General features: G+C 46.6%; 1 protein-coding gene across 2 annotated transcripts in view; it reads right to left on the minus strand.

Moving 5' to 3' along the window:
* The window catches only part of CAPZB (capping actin protein of muscle Z-line subunit beta), a 132947-nt gene that overhangs the window by 73192 nt on the left and 40422 nt on the right, over window positions 1-19333 (minus strand). For both annotated transcript variants that reach the window (XM_057698098.1, XM_057698106.1), the window contains exon 2: window positions 63-152. In XM_057698098.1, coding sequence (XP_057554081.1) covers window positions 63-152 — 90 coding nt within the window. The remainder of the gene's footprint in view (window positions 1-62; window positions 153-19333) is intronic.

Here is a 19333-nt window from a genome sequence, read left to right on the forward strand (position 1 = left end):
ACACAAAAGCAACTGGGTGTGAGCCCCCGCCCCACATGAAACCATATGAACAAGGCACGTACCAGGTCGATCAGGTCGCTGAGGTTCTTCTCAATTTGCTGTGGAGGCAGGCGCCTCATCAAGTCCAAGGCACAGTCCAGCTGCTGATCACTCTGTCAAAGGAGAAACAGGAGCGTCTGAGTCATTTTGGCAATAGAAACACCAAAAACCCCCTTTTCAAAAGCATTCTGGGAGTTTCAGCTTGCCCCGGGCATCCTGAGACCAAAGAGGCCTGCAGCGGGCCCTCTGCCATGGCTCCTGGAGGGAGACCGGCCAGTCCCTCCCAGAAGGCAATGTCTGTCTCACGTGGAGGCATCCAAAAGACAGTCAAGCACGCGGAAGTGGGCTGCACAGTTCTGAAAGCTGCCTTGCTCGACCCACGTCTCAAAGCCTCATCAACTTCCTTCAGCAGCTTTCCAGACCTGCAGACATACTAACTCCCAACTGGTCGTACAGTAAGCAGGCTCGAGGAGTTAGGGGTTGTCCTTGCTGTAACCTGGACATGAATATCAGGAAATGTCACCAGGCCAGGTTCCTTGATGAGCTCCAAGCCAGGGACAAAGCCAGGCACAGAACACGGGGCAAGATGCGTGCAAACGTTTAAGTGCTTCAGTGAAGCACTTCAGATGGATCGGCTGAGGCTGGGTCCATCTTCCCGGGTGTGCGGCCCTTGCAAAACAGACCAAGACCTGAAATACCTACAGTCAAGAGCTTGCTCTCCCTGACAAAGTGGACTACGAGTGCACAAGCCGGGTGATCGCTGTTGCAGGGGCCCACGCAAGGAAACCGCTTAGCACAACGCACTGTGTACAGACTGGCTACACCCTGCAAACACACACACACACACACACACACACACACACACACACACACACACGAGGATACAGACTGCTCTTGTTCTCAGATCATCTCTTCATTTAATATTTGTGCTGCAGATATTTACTGAGAGCCACCAAGTGCCAGTCACCACAGACATGCACTAAGTAATGGAGGGAGGAAGGAAGGAACTGACTGGGGGTGAGCCTGGTAGGGTGCAAAGTGTTAATTCAGTGCACAGTAGGCTGTCACCCAGAAGCAAGGTCAGAGCTCAGGAAGAGCAACCAGAAATAAGGTGGGAAAGGCGGGCCCGAGAAAACGGTGAAGACCACTGCATGTGACGCTATGAAGTACAAGGAAGGCAGGTGGAGCCCCCAACACAACCAACCAGCGGAACTGTCTGATCTGTATCTTGAATCTGCTCTGCTCAGATCACTTTCAGGATTTTTGAAAGTCCTAACTCAAAAGCTAAAAAATCATTATAAACTATACAAGGTAATACTGGAAATGCCACATTTGGCAGTAATAAAATATATCCTCTGAATCCGACCATCTGCACTTCCAGGTACATCAACCACAAAACAGGCTGTGCGACAAGGACCCACTGTATATACACCAGAGACAACACATAACACATACATTAACTGGAGGGAGCATCCCTGCCAGGTAATCGACATGGAATATGCAGCAGGCTGTTTTTTAAAAAGAAAACAGAAACAAAAACCTTATTCCTCTGCTCAAGATCTTTATCAGGGACAATTTATTCTGGAGCCATACAGCAAACTGGCTACACCCTGCAACACACACACACACACACACACACACACACACACACACACACACACACTCACTCACTCACTCACTCCAGAAACCTTATAGCACTGGTTTTGTTTAGTGAAACATTCCAGCAACCAGGTATTCCTACTTGTGCCACGCCTTCTATGCCAGCCAACGCCACGGGGACGTGGGTCTGGCCAGTGGACGTGGGAAAACATTTTAACACCACTCGTAGGGTCAAGAACACAGATAAGGTGACTTGACACTAGAGATTTATATTCGGTGCTCCGTTCTGCCATTCATTAACTTATGACCTTGGGCAAATTTCTTAACCTCTAGGAAGTTTTATTTATCCCGCGAAACTGAATAAAGGAAACATTTAAAATGGAGTCAAGAGGCCAGGAGGGGGAGCTCTTGAGCGCTGTTACTCAAAATCAAGTACACAGGCCAACAGGAAGAGAGGGTCAGACCTTGTATTCCCAGTAGGAGGAGAGATTTCTCCTTGCCCAGCAGCAAATCCAGTCAATGGGACGCCATGGCCACCCTGAACTCTCACCTTCCTCCAAAGGACATTCCTTCCAAGCACCCCCTCTCAGGCTCCTTTTTCTCTATAAAGTAATGTTCCTCTCTGTTGTTTGCCATTCTTTTCCTGAGATGCAATTCTCTGCAATTCCTGAATAAATCCATTTTGCTGGTAAAGTAACTGGCTGTCTTATCTTTAAGGTCAATAATCCATAGAATGGGGACGGCACTTACTTCACAGCATTGTTAGAAGGACTTACTTAATGCCTGTGAGATGTTTAATACATAGCAGTGTACGTTTGGATCGGGAGTGTTTTCTGTGTATGTGTGCAAATACGTTTTAATTTTTTAAATATTTTAAAATATAAATATTTTATAATATTTGCCTGGCTCAACCCAACCCAGAAGTCTTCCCTGTTGCTCTCAACTGGAGCTAGGTGTTCAAACTCCATAAATAGCTATGTACTCCCTTGGCCATGCAAGAAGAGAAAACCCTAAATGATTCAAGTCAAACTAGTTAAAAGGTATAAACTAATAGGCCAAAGACCTTAACAGACATCTTACTAAAGAAGATATACAGGTGGTAAATAAGCATATGAAAAGATGGTCAACATCACACGTCACCAAAGAAACACAAACTAAAATGAGATACCATTACACATTAGAATGGCTGAAATTCAGAATTCTGTTAACACCAGAAGCTGAAAAAAATGTGGCACAACAGTAACTCTGATTCATTGCTGGTGGACAGGCAAACGGCACAGCCACATCGAAAGACAGTCTGGCAGTTTTTTACAAAACTAAACATACTCTTACCACACAAGTCAGCAATCACCCTCCTTGGTGCTTACCCAGGAGTTTAAAACGAATGTCCACACAAAAACCTGCCCACAACTGTTTAAGGCAGCTTTATTTGTAACTGCCAAAACTTGGAAGAAGTCAAGGCAAGATGCCTTTAGCAGCTGAGTGGATAAAGAAACTGTGGTACATCCAGACAATGGAATGTTATCAAACCGTGAAAGAACATGGAGGAAACTTAAATGTCTACCACTAAGTGAAAGAAGCCAATCTGAAAAGGCTACATACTGTATGAATCCAGCTACATACTGTATGACAGTCTGGAAAAGACAAAACTATAGACACAATAACAAAATCAGTGGTTGCCAAGGGTGGGAAGGGAGAGAGGGATGAGAACAGGTACAGCACAGAGGATTTTTAGGGCAGTGGAACTACTCTGTATACTACATATAATAGCGGGTATGTGTCATTTTCCATTTGTCCAAACCCAGAGAAGGTACAATACCAAGAGTGAACCCTAATGAAAACTATGGATTTTGAGTGGCTGTGACATGTCAGTGTGGGCTCACCAATTATAACTCTCGGGGGGGATGCTGACAGTGGGAGAGACTGCATGTTGGGGGTTGGGGGCACAGAGTAAATGGGAAATCTCTATACCTCCTGCTCAATTTTTGCTGTGAACCTAAAGTTGCTCTAAAAAATCAAGTCTTTTTTTTTTTAAGGTGTGAACTAGGGTTTCTCAGCTGGGATTGATTTTGCCCTTCCCACAACCCCCCAGGAGACATTTGGCACACACACACGGAGACATTTTCGGTTCTCATCACTGTGTGGGAGGGCAGCTATTGGCATCTAATGGGTAGGGGCCAGGGATGCTTCTAAACATCCTACGATGCATGGGACAGATTCCAATAACCTCGCCCAAAATGTCAGTAGAGTCAATTTTGAGAAACCTGGGTTTAAAAGAATTCTTTTGGGGGACTACAGACTCCCAGACTCTGCTCAAAGCTAAGGTCCCAGAAAACTGCACACGCATAGAATATTTTACATACAATTCTAACTCACAGACTACCCATAACCCTAAAAACGTCTGGTCTTTGGAAACAGTCTCAACTGGATATTAACAATATTCCTGATAACTAGAAAAAAAATTTTAGACATAAGCCTAGCTATACTGAATCTTTAATCCAGACACAGTGGGATGTTTAGAAGGGATTAACTAGAAGTTGAGTAGTGTATTATCTAAGAAAAGGAATGTCATAATGTGACCAGAGATCAACATGAAAAGACACTGTTTGAACCCTTCCAAGGAGCCTGTTCACATGCCCCAACCCCAATATGCTGTCCACAGCCTCATCCCCCAAGGATGCCGGTAGCATGAAGGCTTCCTTCTGGACAGTCCTCTGGATAGAACTGAAAGCACTAAAATACTACTGCAAAATGATCTAACTTGTTTTCTGCATTAATCCCAACAATCTTCATAGGAAATAATCACTACAAACTTCTAAGGCTAAGGATGTCTAACGATCGTTAAATTAGTAAATGACCGAAAGCCTCCCATAAGCCAAGCAATATGGGAAAGCTTAATGACAGCTTGTAAAAAGTTAAAATCAGGGTAACTGGAGCCCTCTGCTTGGGAGTCATCCCAAATCCTGAGGGGCCCAAACAGGAACCAGCACAAAAGAATGAAGAAAACATGGATGGTCTATAGCTACATGCAACCACATGAGTGGCCCCAGAAACAGAATGATGGTGGGGGTGGGGAAGCAAGTCCCAGGGGACTACCTAGGATGCTGCCACTTTTATAAAGCTCAAACCCCAGCAATACTCAACTCTCTGTTATTTAGATACTCACGTGTGTGTGTGTCTGTATTTTAAACTAACATAGCGAGCCTCTCTTTCCTACTAGCCAAGACAAGGTAATGTTAAATACAAAATGCAGAAGAGTGAGAACAGTAGTTAGTTACAAGGGAAGAAGCCACTAGGGGAACATGAAAGTTGATAGTCATCTAAGAGCTGCAAGGAATAACGGATTCAAGGATATTCATAATATCATGATGCTTACACTTACATATATGTTAATATGTTTCTTCATCGTTATCAGGGATCTAGATACTTTTGAGTTGATTTTTGCATACTGTGTAAGACTGGGGTCCAGTTTCATTCTTTTGCAAGTGGCTGTCTGGTTTTCCCAACACCATTTACTGAAGAGACTATCCCTCCCCCACTGTATATTCTTGGCTCCTCTGTCATAAATTAATCCTATAAGCAGGGGTTTATTTCTGAGTTGTCTGTTTCACTGTCACTGTTTCACGTCTAGAAATATTTTTTTTAAGTAATAGAAAAAAATACAAACAAGAGCAAGCAAGTTCAGGAACTGGGATTTAGGAGCTCAGAGTCCAAAGTTTGCCTGTTACTGGACGTCTGTGCAACCCAGTCTGCTCACTTAACCTCACGACCTGGGATTTGGGGAGAGGGCCTCTCAGAGTCCTTCTAGTGAGCTGTGCACTGTATCCCAGTGTAAGCACAGATGCACCCACTGCACCCACCCTGCCCTTCAACAGCCCCCTTCCTGCAGGCCAACAACTAGGTTTCAGTTCAACAACCAAGCGTTCAGTGCCGACCGTCGGCCAGGCCTTGAACCAGGTCCAGTGAATGAAACCTAGTCCTGACCCTCAAGGAACCAATCACAAAAGAGCATATGATCGCAAGGCAAGTGTGACGTCTACAGCAATGGGACACAGGAGCTGCAGAGCCGAGGCACAGCTCACAATACACTAAACCCTGACGTGCACTTCTTCATGCAGCAATTATTTTCCTAGGATTTCTCGGCTTTCCATTATCTTGTACACGGGCACCCCGTGACCAAGGGCCCTCCACGCACCAGCTGCTGTGAAACCCTAACTGATCCTAGACACTTCCCTCATAAAATGAGCTTTCCCAGTTTCACCTTCCACTGGTGGCATTTTCTGGGATGAAAGGGAAATAGTCAAAGAATGACCATTTCACTTCACTTTCCAGAATTCTCTGCCCATTCAATTAGTCATTCAATAATTATTTGAGTGTTTCCTAGGTGACAAGCACTGTTTTTGATGCTGAATGGTGAACATAACAAGGTCCCTGTCTCCAGGAACTTACGGTGCAGTCAAAGTCTATGCAGAAAAAGACGGAAGACGAGTCCTTGTTAGGATGTCAGCATACGGAGGGGAGAGAGACCCCGCTTTAAGGTGGTGAGGCTCCAAAGCATCGGTTTAGATTTTTGGTTGTGTTTTTTAAGAACATAAACTGAGCTGGGGAGTGTTTCACTTTCTGCTGGTTTTTCACACAACTGGAAGAAACACATAAACTGCTTAAACTCATCTTACGACAAGTTAAAAAACCGTTAACACAGATTAGAACACTGTTTCAGAATAAGAAGTCAAATTAAACACCACAGCTTAAAAAAACCTACTAAGGAATTTTCAGACACTGTTTGCAAACAGTGAAACCTGGCCTACTGAATGAACTAAAAGGGCAAAGACTGATGTGGAAATCACCTAGCAACAGCTATTCAGTCCCCAGGTGGGGATGCAGAGAATAGGACACGTCCCAACCTGTGATAAACTCAAGTGTCATACAATAAACACACCTATCCATAAAAATTAAAAACATTAAAGGTGCATATGAGTGACACAGGGAACCGCAAAAGATGCCTTAGAAGGGGGAGTACATGAGCCGGTTATCACTGGCTGGGCAGGGTACCCCGGGCAGACACAGAGGCAGAAGGCACAGTGAGGCGGAGGAGAGGCCTGGCAGAGCCGAGGCACACTTGGGAGGAAGGCAGCACAGCGGGGTGTGGCCCTGGTCTGGGGGGCCCACAGCAAGGCTGGGTTACATCCTAACCCTCAAAGGGCAGTGGTTTTCTCAGCAGGCTCCGGGCTGCACAGAGCTCCGTGCCCCGGAGACTGAACCTCACTGCTCCCAGCAGTTCTGCTTTTGTCGACTTTATAGGTATAGCTTTTGTGCCATATTGTTTGGCCTTTAAAACTTTAAAATGTGCTTCTCTGAAGGGATTAAGAGCCCCTAAAGATCTGTCCACAGAGGATTCAGAGGAACACTGCCGTGTCTTAGAAGGTGAAGCAGATTACTGTTTCCAAAAACGGCCTTAGCAAGCTCTCCCAGCCCCTCGCCCCTCTTACAGTGTGACTCTGCCATTCCTCCCACGTCCCCTCCCCTTGGAATGGGGAGTTTTCTGACTGTTTTTATCAACAGAGAATAGCAGGATCGACCTCTGCCACTTCTGAGCCAGAAAAGGTCATGCATCTTCCACCTCGCTTGCTGAACACCCACGCCTGCAGCCCTGAGCGGCGACCGAAACAGCGCACCTGCCCTGAGGAGGCCATGCTGCGGGGAAGAGCAAGCGGGCCCCTGCGGAGAAGCCCCACGAAGAGCCCCTGAGACTCCGAAGTGAGAAATCCGGCCAGCCCCCAGGTGCTCCAGGCCCCCACTGTTCCTGACTGCAACAGCACGAGACCCCAAGCCAGAACCACCCAGCCAAGGCTCTCCTGAATTTCTGGCCCCAACACCACTGGAGATAATGTCAGGATTACTGTTATTTGAAGTCACTAGGTCTTGGAGTGACTTTGTTAGACGGCAACAGTAACAGATACAGAAGGACGCCTCTGGTGACTGTGGGGAGGTAGTCTCACCAGAACGGCACTGGGGGCTGCAGAGTCAGCAGAGAGGCCGCCGCAGCAACCACGACGCTGGCTGTGTGGCCGGAGAGGACGGGGGCACCAAAGACTTTAAGAGGCAGGACAGGCAGGTCAAGGGTACCTGCTGGAAGGAGGTCTGAGATGACTAAGCTTTCCAGTAGGGACCACATGCTAGAAGATGATGCCACAGCCTCACTGGTGTGTGTATGGTTGTACGTGCCCTTTTAAAACAGTGTTTGTAATTTCAAGGACAAGCAGTAACTCAAAGTGTTCAGCTTTCAGAGCAGAAGTCCCGCCTGGCCTGCTCTAGTGACTGAGGCAGATCTGTACTTAATAGCATCTGTCTACATATAAACAACCAACCAAAGCTTCAAGGCCTTTACAGTTTGTTCTTAAATTCATCAAGATTTTCACTCGTTTACATTCCCAAGAGGCTTAGCAAATACTTCACAGACAACACAAAGGTAAACTTCACTGGAGCCCAAGCTGATTTATCACAAACTTATGGAGTGTAACTTAAACCGTGGTTTGTCTTGTATAATCTGTGACCCAACAAGCAACTTTGTTTAAGAGCTGAATCTGTTTTCTGCCATGTGGCTTAGGAACAGTTTGTGCTGGGGGCTATTTGGGGAAGAGTCACAGGCCAGCCCAGCCAGCCACTCATCTGTAGGTCACTGTGGAAAACTGCAGTTTGGATTAATAAAAAGAAAAGTGTTTCTTCCACTGACTGAGTGCCCTCTGGTTGAATCTTCTGGGAGGGACACAGCGATGACAGCAGCACATGGAGGGTGATGGCTCACCAAACACAAACACAAGCGTTCCCTTTGGATGACTTTCATTCCCACGGGAAAATCCAAGCCCTGTACCAAGTTAATCAAAGCCACAGTGAAAGCTCATCTGGCAGATCAAGCTTCCTTCTACCTTTTGGGGTCCACTGTATATCATCACAGCTGGGTCAAGGTCATCTTCAACATAAAATTTACCACTTCCAGGTGAATTAATTCAGTGCCTTGGGTCAATGTGGTTTTCAGCACCATGAAAACACATTCGCTTTACATGTCTCTGCTTTAAAAAAATTCTTCCAGGGGAGTTCCCTGGCAGTCCTGTGGTTAGGACTTGGCGCTTTCACTGCCGTGGGCCCAGGTTCAACCCCTGGTCGGGGAACTAAGATCCCGGGTTGTTGACACAATTCAATCCCAGGTTGTTATCACAATAAAATTCTGGGTTAAAAAAAAAATTCTGCCAGGATCACAGAAATTTAGATCCGAATGGACTTCTCAAGTTCATCTAAGCCCTGCCTCCTCCTTTTACAGATAATGAAGTTCAGAGAAAGTTGTGCAAGAGTCACACTGTCAGCGGTAGAATCAGCACTTGACCCCCTGATGAGAGGTTTCTACGACACCCGTTCCATCTTTCCACTTGATTCAGTCACCGAGCAACTGCTGAGTGAGGGGGAGGCACCCAACGGGCACACAGAGATGAACTAATCAGGTATGGTCCCTGCCCTCCAGGAGCTTGTGACCCAAGGAAGAAGACAGCCAGAAAAAGATGCAGGAAAGAAGGACCTCCTACTCTACGCTTAGAGCTATCTCATTGTCAGAGAGGCGCTGGGCACTCCTCCAGTAACCTTTCCAGATGACCAAAGCAGCGCTGGCCCTGTCTCCAGGGATGCGAAACCCTTGGATACAGAGGGCTGACTGTAATCACTGTTCTATGAGATTTCATATAAGGGACTTGAGCATCCTCGGATTTTTGGTCTCTGCAGGGGCCCCTGGAACCAATCTCCCATGGATATACCGAGGCACGAATGTACCAACTTGCTATTAATCCTAAAAGATGGGACTCCCTCTAAAATGTTTTATAAGCTCCATGTTTTTACACAGAGGGCAATAATGAACACAGTCAAACCATTTCTCACTGGCCAAGGGATACCATCAGGAGTGCCCATGCCTGGAGCATGGCCCTGTGTCTGTGTTTTAAATTTTTCTACCTCTTCTGTCAAGCCCTCAGCTACACTTCCTCATCAAATCTGCTATGGGTTAGGAAATTAGAAGTCTACCTGTCTTAAAAAGCAAAAACAAAAAAAACCAGAGGGAAAACCCCAACTGTGAGAGAAGGAATAAATTGTAGATTCATAAATTGGGGTCCAGAGTCCCAGTCCCAGTTTGTGAGCACCTTGACAGTATATGAAGGTGGATGTGTGTGTGTGTGCGTGCATGCATGAGTGTGTGTGTGTGTTTCAAGGTTGAGGGCCCACAGCTTTTGTCCTTTTCTCAAAGAGGTCTAAGACTCTAAAGGCACAGATGTGGTCTAATAATAAAAATTCATATTCTTCCACTTAACTTGCAGGGCAGAAGTAATAAGCAAATGATCACTTAATCCCTTGGAGCTTCAGTTTTTCAAATCTCAAAACATGGGCCTAACAACCCTCCACCCTGCAGGGTGCCACTGGGAAGGAGGTGACGCGTGTGGCGCAGCATCTGACCCACAAGGGCATCCCCACAGTCTGTCCTGCACAAGTGCCAGGAACCCTCCTGGGGGTGGGAAGCGCATGGCTTATCTGCTAGGACTATTACATAATAGTCTTCAGGCACTCAAGGGCCCTTTCCTCCCTGATTTTTTTGCTCATTTGACACAAGTTTTCCGTTTAGGCTGCCAGGAGTCTCTAGAAAGGCAGGCGGAGTGTTATTTCAGTTTCCAAGTCATTAAGCACCAACAAAGCAGGGCAGATACCACAACTCCCCTCCCCCCCCCCCCCCCCCCGACATGACACCCCCGCCCTGTTTACCAGGAGTGAACGGGCTCCCCTAAAACCAGAGTGGGAGAAGGGACAGATCTTCTGGGCAGGAAACAATAATAAGAGCCGACCAAAGTCCATATTCACCCACAAAAGATCTCCTGCCCTTTGTTTTTCGGTCCTGTACCACCCTCTCCTTGTTCAGCTTGCTTTCTGAAGTCATCTGACCCATCTCTCCAGTCCGGCCTAGCACCAGGAAATATTCCTGCCATTCCCCTTTCCTCCCTAGTTACTGGTGTTCCCAAGCCCAGCTGAGGCCACTGGAAACATACGAATGGGACAGTCCTAGCAGAGACCCTAAAATTACTTCGACTCTCCATCCAGCAAGGAGAATTTCCAACTGCCTCTCTCCCTGATATATTTATTCTGCAGCAAAACTTAGCAACCTACATACAGGCTCCGTGTCATATACTACAACAGCCGCCGGCTGATTTTTCCCTTACACATCCCTTCAGGGAGTGGAGGATCCAAAATCAATCACTCAGGAGGTGGAGCTCGAGACAGCTCTGCTGCCGGGTGGGGAAGAAAAAGGTTTCAGATAACCGATTCAATGTTCACATTCCCCCAATCTGCAGGGACAAAGTTCACCTGGTGAGTCTGGTGGAATGGCGAAAACTCTCAATGAGGAGTTAGCCAACTGAGGTCCCGAAGGAGGCACAACGGTGCGAAAACATACTAACCGCTAGTGTATTTGGGGGTCTTCTACCTCCCCTGGAAGCAGAGAGATGCCCCTTCCCTCTGGCATCCTTTACCTCTATCCAGTCTCGCCAGTACCTTGGAAAGCTTGCCGACCCATTTTACGCGTTGAAACTCTGCTCCCATTCAGCACCTGACCCTGAAGTGCCGCCTGCTCTTTATGACTCTGCCACACGAAGCGGGGGCGACGAGTCTACTCAGGGAAACAACCCAGGTCAGGTGACAACTAACAGATTCACGGCTCCGGGTTGATCGCCGAGCACCAGATTTCTCATGCACTGTTCTTGGCTTTGCTAATGGGCCAGCTGGGTGAACTGAAGCATTTTATCCTGGGTGTGCCTCCCTCTACCTCTCCAGACTTTAAAATAGAGAATCACAGAAATGTTAAGCTAAAGGGGATCTCAGAAACCAACTAATCAGCAACTTTTTTTTTTAATGAGGAGAACTGAAGCCCAGACTTATCCATAACTAATTACGACTTACCATATAACTAAATAGCAAATGAGCCAGGACCAGAAAACAAATCTCTTTATTATAGTTTAGTGCTTTCCATCTGCTTAGTAAGCACTAAATTTTAACTGTAAGTCAAAATTTAAGAATGGGACTGGATTTACTTTTTTAAAAAAAATACAATTTAAAATAAAACTGTTTATCATTAGAATTAACAATGGCATCACTAAGAATACTTATACAGTTGACCCATGAACAACATAGGTTTCAATTTTGTAGGTCCACTTACAAATTTTTTTTCAATAAATACATATTTGTCGAGACTTCCCTGGTGGCACAGTGGTTAAGAATCCATGTGCCAGTGCAGGGGACATGGGTTCGATCCCTGGTCCGGGAAGATCCCACATGCCATGAAGCAGCTAAGCCTGTGCACCGCAACTACTGAAGCCTGTGCGCCTAGAGCCCGTGCTTCACACAAGAGAAGCCTCTGCTCGCCGAAACTAGAGAAAGCCCGCGTGCAGCAATAAAGACCCAATGCAGCCAAAAACAAAAAATATAAAAAAAAGAGATGCTTAAAAAAAAAAATACATATTTGTATTGTAAGTGTATTTTCTCTTCCTTATGATTTTCTTAATAACATTTTCTTTTCTCTAGCTTACTTTCTGGGCCCACTGTGGACCAGACACTGCATGTGTAGCTTTTGGGAAAGCATCACAACAGCTCCATGAGATGGGCAACGTTATCCCAGCTTTACAGATAAACCAAGGCTCAGAAACGTTAAGTGACTTGTCCTAGATCCTGGGCACCGAATAACAGAGAAGGACACAGAACAAAACACATATTTTGCCTCCTATGACAAACAATCTCTAGAAAATGTTAAACAACCCAAACTAAAAGAAAATTAATTTCAAATGACTTGGGAGGACAACCCTCTAGCTCACAAAATCAGACAGGGGCAGGGAGTCTCTTCTTCCATGCTGGGCAAATTATAGGCAGTTCGACCGCCTATCAAATTCTGAAATCTCCTGTCCCCCTGCATTAGACTCTATTCTCACAGACACTATCACTGATGGGTGGATTTCTCAAAACCAGTAAAGGCTTTTTCAGACAGTTTCTGTGGTTGATGGTTTCCTGGACCCCTTCAGAAGATCTGCAAGGTGCCATGACCTACTGTCTGATCATGGGCTTTTCACAGATGTCTACAGCTGCTGCCTCTGCAGGATCCTGGCCGGTTTCGTGTAACAAGAGCCTAATCCCTTCACTTTGTCAACTGGCAGTTAGACACAGAAGTAGGGGCGATCCTGAGACATCTTCCATGCATGCTGTCCATTTCTACCTCGATGGCACAAAAAATTCAAGAAGCCTGTCACCAAAGTCAAAGGTGATTACAGCAGTGCCCCTGTATTCCAAAGAAGAGTTAAAATAATTTTTTTTTTTTTGGAAAAAACATCATCTGCATGTTCATTGACAAAGGCTGAGAAAACTATACTCCCTTTCTCAGAGCAGAAGCAGCCAATTCACATAAACCTTCCCCCAAACTGATTTATAAGATGGCCTGGATGAAATCCGTAACATTTGGCTACGGGTTTCCGCCAATAACATACTGCACATGGCTTCCAGAGGCGCAGGGGAGACCCTGGGTCCAAAGTGCAAACAGCACAAAAGGACAAGTCATGACAGGAAAGCAACAAGACTTAAAGGAGTTGGAGGAGATAAAAACCTCCACCAATCTAAGCATTTCATCTAGAAGAGGGCACTGCTGCCTTCTGACTTATATCAAAAGGGAGGTTTGAGGAAAAGAAGAACACAGTGTTTTTGCATCAACCAAAGCAGCTGGCCCGTTTCTTACCTGGGTTCCTGAGCTCTTATTTCAGATGCCAGTGTGAATCAACGTGGAATCCCCCCAATCTCCGCCTGCCTATCCAGCTCAAGGGCAGCTCCTTCTCATGGCACCACACTCCACACTGTCCACCACAGGCACAGCAAGGGAATCCCGCAACAATGCCGGCCCCCCTGGCACCTCCAAATACATCCCCGAAGCTTTCATAGCCTTTGGTGACGGTAAAGGACAATGCAACATTTTACCAATCTGTGATAAGTTTGTAAATTTAACCAAGACCTGTTACAAAGCTTCTAGCTGTCAGGACCCACCAGGCAGGGAGATGCCTAAAAGTGGGGTCCTTCTGGCTTTATTACCTAAGACCTAAGACAGACTCCCTTGCTGGGCTATGAGTAGCAAAAAGGAACCTGAAAGCAGATAGACAGGAGTTTAAATCCTTCATGGCCACCTCCTAGTAATGGGAGTCTGGAAAACTCCTTCACCTTCCACAGCCTCAATTCCCTCATCTGTTAAATGAAACTAATAATATCTACCTTGCAGTGCTGTTTTGAGGACAAGATTATAAAGTATGTATGAAGAAATTAGTAGAGTTTCTGAAACATAGTAAGTGCTCAATTAAACAACAGGTGCTATCACCATCCTGTTCCACAGAGTCTAATATCAGAGGGCACAAGACTCTAACATTCCTACATGGCATTAAAACACACACACACACACACACACACACACACACACACACACACAAACATACACACACACCCCCTCCACTTCTGTGGTTAACATCAAGGCATGCAAGCGGGTAGCCATAAAACAAGAGCCTGAAAAATCAAACCGGACACAGCCACCCCTTTTTGGCTCTTTTGGGCCAAAGGAAATTGAGCTTTATGAGTGAAAACACCATTCCTCTCTCAACAGACAAGTTTCCTTACAGAACATCTTGCCAACAAGACATTTTCACAAGTTCAAAACCGTCTTTTCTTCCATCCTTAACTAAACATTGAGTGCTATGTCTCAAGAAAGTTGGTGGCTGAGTAAGGAGCTTGAAGTCCCTCAATGAGCAAAAATAACTAAAGAAAGGGAAGCAACAAGTTCCAATCCCAAGATATCTTTCTGAAAACCAGAGACTAAGCTCAAACACTGCATGGCCCTGTGAGGACCACCCTCTGCTCTACGGTCCAAAACAAGCCCTGCCAGCGACACTCCAACCACTGCCAACAACGCCCGTCACTCCACGGGCAGTTACTCCATGGCAGGCTCGGACTTCAGGGCTCAGAATGCATTCATTAAAACAACAGCTAAAACTTTTTAAAACATTGCTCTAAGTGCTTTAATGCCACTATCTCATCCCATCTTACAAACAGTCCCAGGAGGTTAAGTCCTAGTGTCATTCTCAGGTGCGGAAACTGCGACACTGTGAGGTTCCACGGGGAATGGCGGTGGGGCTGGGCTTCAAAGGCGGGTCTATCTGACCCCAAAGCCTATCCTGCACTGTCTGGCAGCCAGCCTACCTGCTGCCACCATGTTCCCCTCTTGTCCTAAGGACCACGGCAGCCACCTCTTGGTTTTCAAGGCTCCAAAAGAAAAGGAACTTAACGTCCACTTTTGCCCAGCTGAGCAGCAAGTCAGTTAACAGTACAGGTTTCAGAGAGAAGTCTGCATTCAAACCCCAACTCCACCAGGTTCTAGCTGTGTGACCCTGGACAAGTGACTGAACTCTTCTGAGCCTCAGGTCTCCCCACTTAAAGAACAAGGGTCACTAAATAGCACATGCTTCATGCTGTTCTTTTAAAGATCAAGTGGGGGTTATGCTCATAGAGCACTTAGCACATACCTGGGACACAGTCACTGCATACATTTAACATGTTAAGTCCACAGAGAAGAGTAAGGGGAAAAAGGTAGAAGGCTATAACTTAAAATTTCAAAATAAAGGCTTCTCTGACCTTCTGTCAAACTCCAGAGACCAGTGCTGGGCTGGGTGCATCCAGGCAGGCACCAGCAGGCTGTCAGGCCTACACAGCCTGACGGCTTCGTGGTTTGATCAAAGGAGGGCTAGACCAGGCTCGGTGACTTGGGCTGAGCCTATTTCAACATGCACCTCTACAGAGCCAAAGTTCAAGGATGGCTTATATGCAATTCTTTATGAATCTAAACGCTCGATTTCTCAGAACAGTGTTTTCCTGTTCCATAGGAGATAAAACTGTATCACATCCAGATACCGAAATCCACTGACTGGTTACTTTCATTAAAAGCAGCCTTGTAATTTAGAACCTTCACTGAGTAAGGTCTTCCATGAATATAAGAAATATCACTCTGGCTCAGGCCAGAGGCCCTCTCAACGTGTTTCTAAGGACAGGATGGGGAGAAATTGGAGGACAAGGTGCTGAACAACTCAAGGGCTGGGAGGTCATTACCCTAACCTAACCACCTCCAGCTCGGACATTCCTCACCTACAGAGGAAAACGGCAGTCCAAGCCACGCAGTACACAACTGAGCCCCAGAAGACACACTTTCCTAAATAAGTGGGATGCTTGCTAATTTCCAATAAAGGAAATAAACGGTTACATCAAGTACTTCCTGTCTCTTGGTCACAGGAATAAATACAGACTGCAAAGTCAGCCGGCCTGAGATGCTCACACCCGTTCTGCACCGTCTGAAAGGCTTGATATGAAACAGGGAATCTCTGCAACTGGAAAAGCGATCTAGGAACAAAACACAACGGGCAGTGAAACTCATCCCTGGTCCTGTCACAGCAAGACACGCTTCTAAGTTTCCAAAGCTAGGACGGCACTCTCCCCGTGTTTCCACAAGCCCAGGGGAAACGAATAAACTGTTTACCAGAGGCCTCTGGCAAAGCAAGCTTCAACTCAGCAGCGGGAGAGCTTCATGACACAAAGAGAAAACATCGTCGTCGTACTTTGCCAATTTTTTTTTGGCGGGGGGGGGGTTGAAAGGGATTATTTATTTATTTATTAAGAACTTTTATTGAGATACAGTTAACATACAATAAACTGCATATATTTAGAGTGTACAATTTGGTATCCCGATCTCCCAGTTCATTCCCCCTCAACCCTCCCCACTTTCCCCACTTGGTGTCCATATGTTTGTTCTCTACATCTGTGTCTCTATTTCTGCCTTGCAGACCGGTTGATTTGTACCATTTTTCTATAGTCCACATATATGTATTAACATACGATATTTGTTTTTCTCTTTTTTCTCCTAAGTGCTGTGACCAAAACGAATGGGAGGCGCCATTGGAGAGCTTAGAGAAGCAGAGGGGGCTGTTTTGCTAGGCTCTTGCCTCTAACATGGGGGTAGAAATCAATTCACTTTCCCCTCTAACCCCTGAGTCCCAGGAGAATGCCAGTGTTTGGATGGCCTACAAATGCTCAGCTTCCCGGCAGCGCCCCAGACAGGGATCCATCCATCCAAGTATTGTTCTTACCTCCCACCTCCTCCTACGTCAGGGGAGGGGACCGGGCACAGGGTTCCGAGGTCACGCTCCTCACTTCAAGGATCGTGGGAATGCTTACGGAAACACTTGTCCCAGCTCTGCCAGCTGGATCACTGCTTCCTGAGAGGCTGCAAAGCTTGGGAGTGCAGGACCAGACACGGGAGGAAGGGCAGTGCAGGGAGGCAGATGTTACGTGTTATCATAAAAGAAACAGAAACGCTCAAATTGTGCACACTTTAAATGTGTCGCTGAGAATGCTTCGGTCAGACCTCAGTAAAGCGGAGGGGAGGCGGGGGAGACACCATAGAGCCGGCCACTGTTCCTCCACCTCAACAGGGTACTGCTGCCCAACAGCTTAGGGAACGCAGGTTTTAATGAGAAAATTCATTTAGGAAGGAAATGTAAGGAAACCCAGAACATGCTGAATGAAAGAGGAGGTTTTCCCAAGGTCTCAGCGCCCAGCAGCACACCGAGGGGCTCTGGAAGATGACCCCCGAGGCTTCCCACGCCCTCTGCGGAATCCGAGGCCTCGTCCAAGCTTACACGCGGAACGAGAGCCCAGACCAGAGCTGCCCTAAAGCTCTTCTGTTTTCCTGTGCAGCTTCCCTAGTGAGCCTCGGCGTGGAGGCGAGGGGCCAGGGAGAGCTCAGGGTAGGATCTCAGCTCTCAGACACACTGAGCTGTTCAAAGAAGTCAGTACACAGACAGGTGCCCGGCTCCCCACCAGAGGCTGACAGGCTCTGAGCAGCCTTCAAGGTCACCAGCAAGGGCTGCCCACCGTCCTTCTGGCTTCGCATGTAACCAAAGGCAGGCAGCTGGTCAGTGCTGGGATGCCCTGTGAACGGGGGGGTGGGGTGGGGAATGGCTTAGCTGATTCTCATAGGAAGATTAAATCCAGAGCAAGGGGGCAGGGGTAGGAATCCGTTTCCAATCAGTGATGGAAAACAGATTTCCTCATCAGCCAGGATTCTTTCCTGCAGGATGTAAAAAGCAGTGGGTTCCACCCAAGACCACAGAAGTCCAAGGAGGTATGGAGCATGGTGGCACACACTAGATACGAGGTGAGCCCATCAGACAGACAGGAAACAACACGCCCCTGGAAGGTACTCCCAAAACTCCCATAATGGAAAGGTGAGATCAAGTACAGAACCACCACCTCCATGTAAATGTTCTACATTTACAGAAATAAAAGTTTTAAAACCATCTTAACTACCACCTCCTCCCTGTAGAGCATAACCATGCATGTTCACATTAATATGGGAAAAGATGGTATCGACTAGTAAAGTCTTTGAGTTAAAGGTCTCTTGTTCTTAAAGAATCCACAATCTCAGGGTTTTAGTGACCTCAGAGGCCCACTGCCCCCTTACGAAATCCCTAAAGCACTGGGTCTTCTTGCCTCTGCTTGATCATTACCAGAGGGGGAAAGGCCCCACGTTCCCGGGCAGCCTGTTTCCACACGGCACTGGGTGACCACCTGCAACTCACCCGCTGACCGTCCTTCTGTCCTCTAGGGCCATCCAAAGATGTACGGTTCTTGGCCAGGCAACATCCCTTCAAATCCTTGAAGCAAGCCATCGCATCCTTCCTCACCTCCTGGCCACACACTCCTGGGTCTGCCTGTGCCCTGCATGTGCCACAACTCTGGGACCCCTCACCATCAGCTGTCCTCGGGGTTAATTCCACTGTCTCGCCGAGTGCTTACCGTGTGCCACTCATCTTACATCTTATTGTTAGATTCAGCCCCTGTAGCTGTTGTATTTTGTTGTTGTTGTTTTGTTTGTTTGTGTTTATGGAATCAAGGTCCTAACATCTAGTACTTCAGCAGTTTCTCCGGCTGCCATCACACCCTTTGCCCAGAAAGCAAAGCAGGACAGGGCCAGAGCAGAACCAGGCAAGGGCGGCTACCAAACTTTCCAACAGCTGAATAATACAACACATATGTTACTGCCACCCCCAATAAACTGCTTAGAAAGTACTTTGAGGTATACTCATTCAGGAATCACTTTATAAGATTCATTTGTAATGAATATTTGTTAGAAATGATGCTGGGAAAGATGATGTAAAAACAATCTGCTCTCTTACGTAGACTACGCATTTCTCCTGAAATGAAACCCCAGCAGCTCAGTGAAAGGGTAAATCTCTGTCCTGCCTAAGGCCGACTGCTCTGGACAGCAACCAATGCATCCGAAGCCATGTTGCTAGAACGGTGGACTGCACCCCAATGAATGAGGGCAGGAGGAAAAGTCTGCAGACAACCAAGCTGAGGACCCCCAGGCACAGTGACCCAGAATTAGCACATAGATAGCTATCACTGCATCCAACTCTACTGATTTACTCTATTCACCCTTAAGACAGACTGTTATGTTAAAAACCACACTTTCAAAGAATAACGAACTTAGAAAATACACATAATACTACTCAGGACTGAAAACTCTAAGAGAGTGAATCCCAGTTAG

Source organism: Hippopotamus amphibius, chromosome 1 (assembly GCF_030028045.1).
Source record: "Hippopotamus amphibius kiboko isolate mHipAmp2 chromosome 1, mHipAmp2.hap2, whole genome shotgun sequence".
Classification (NCBI taxonomy): Eukaryota; Metazoa; Chordata; class Mammalia; order Artiodactyla; family Hippopotamidae; genus Hippopotamus; species Hippopotamus amphibius.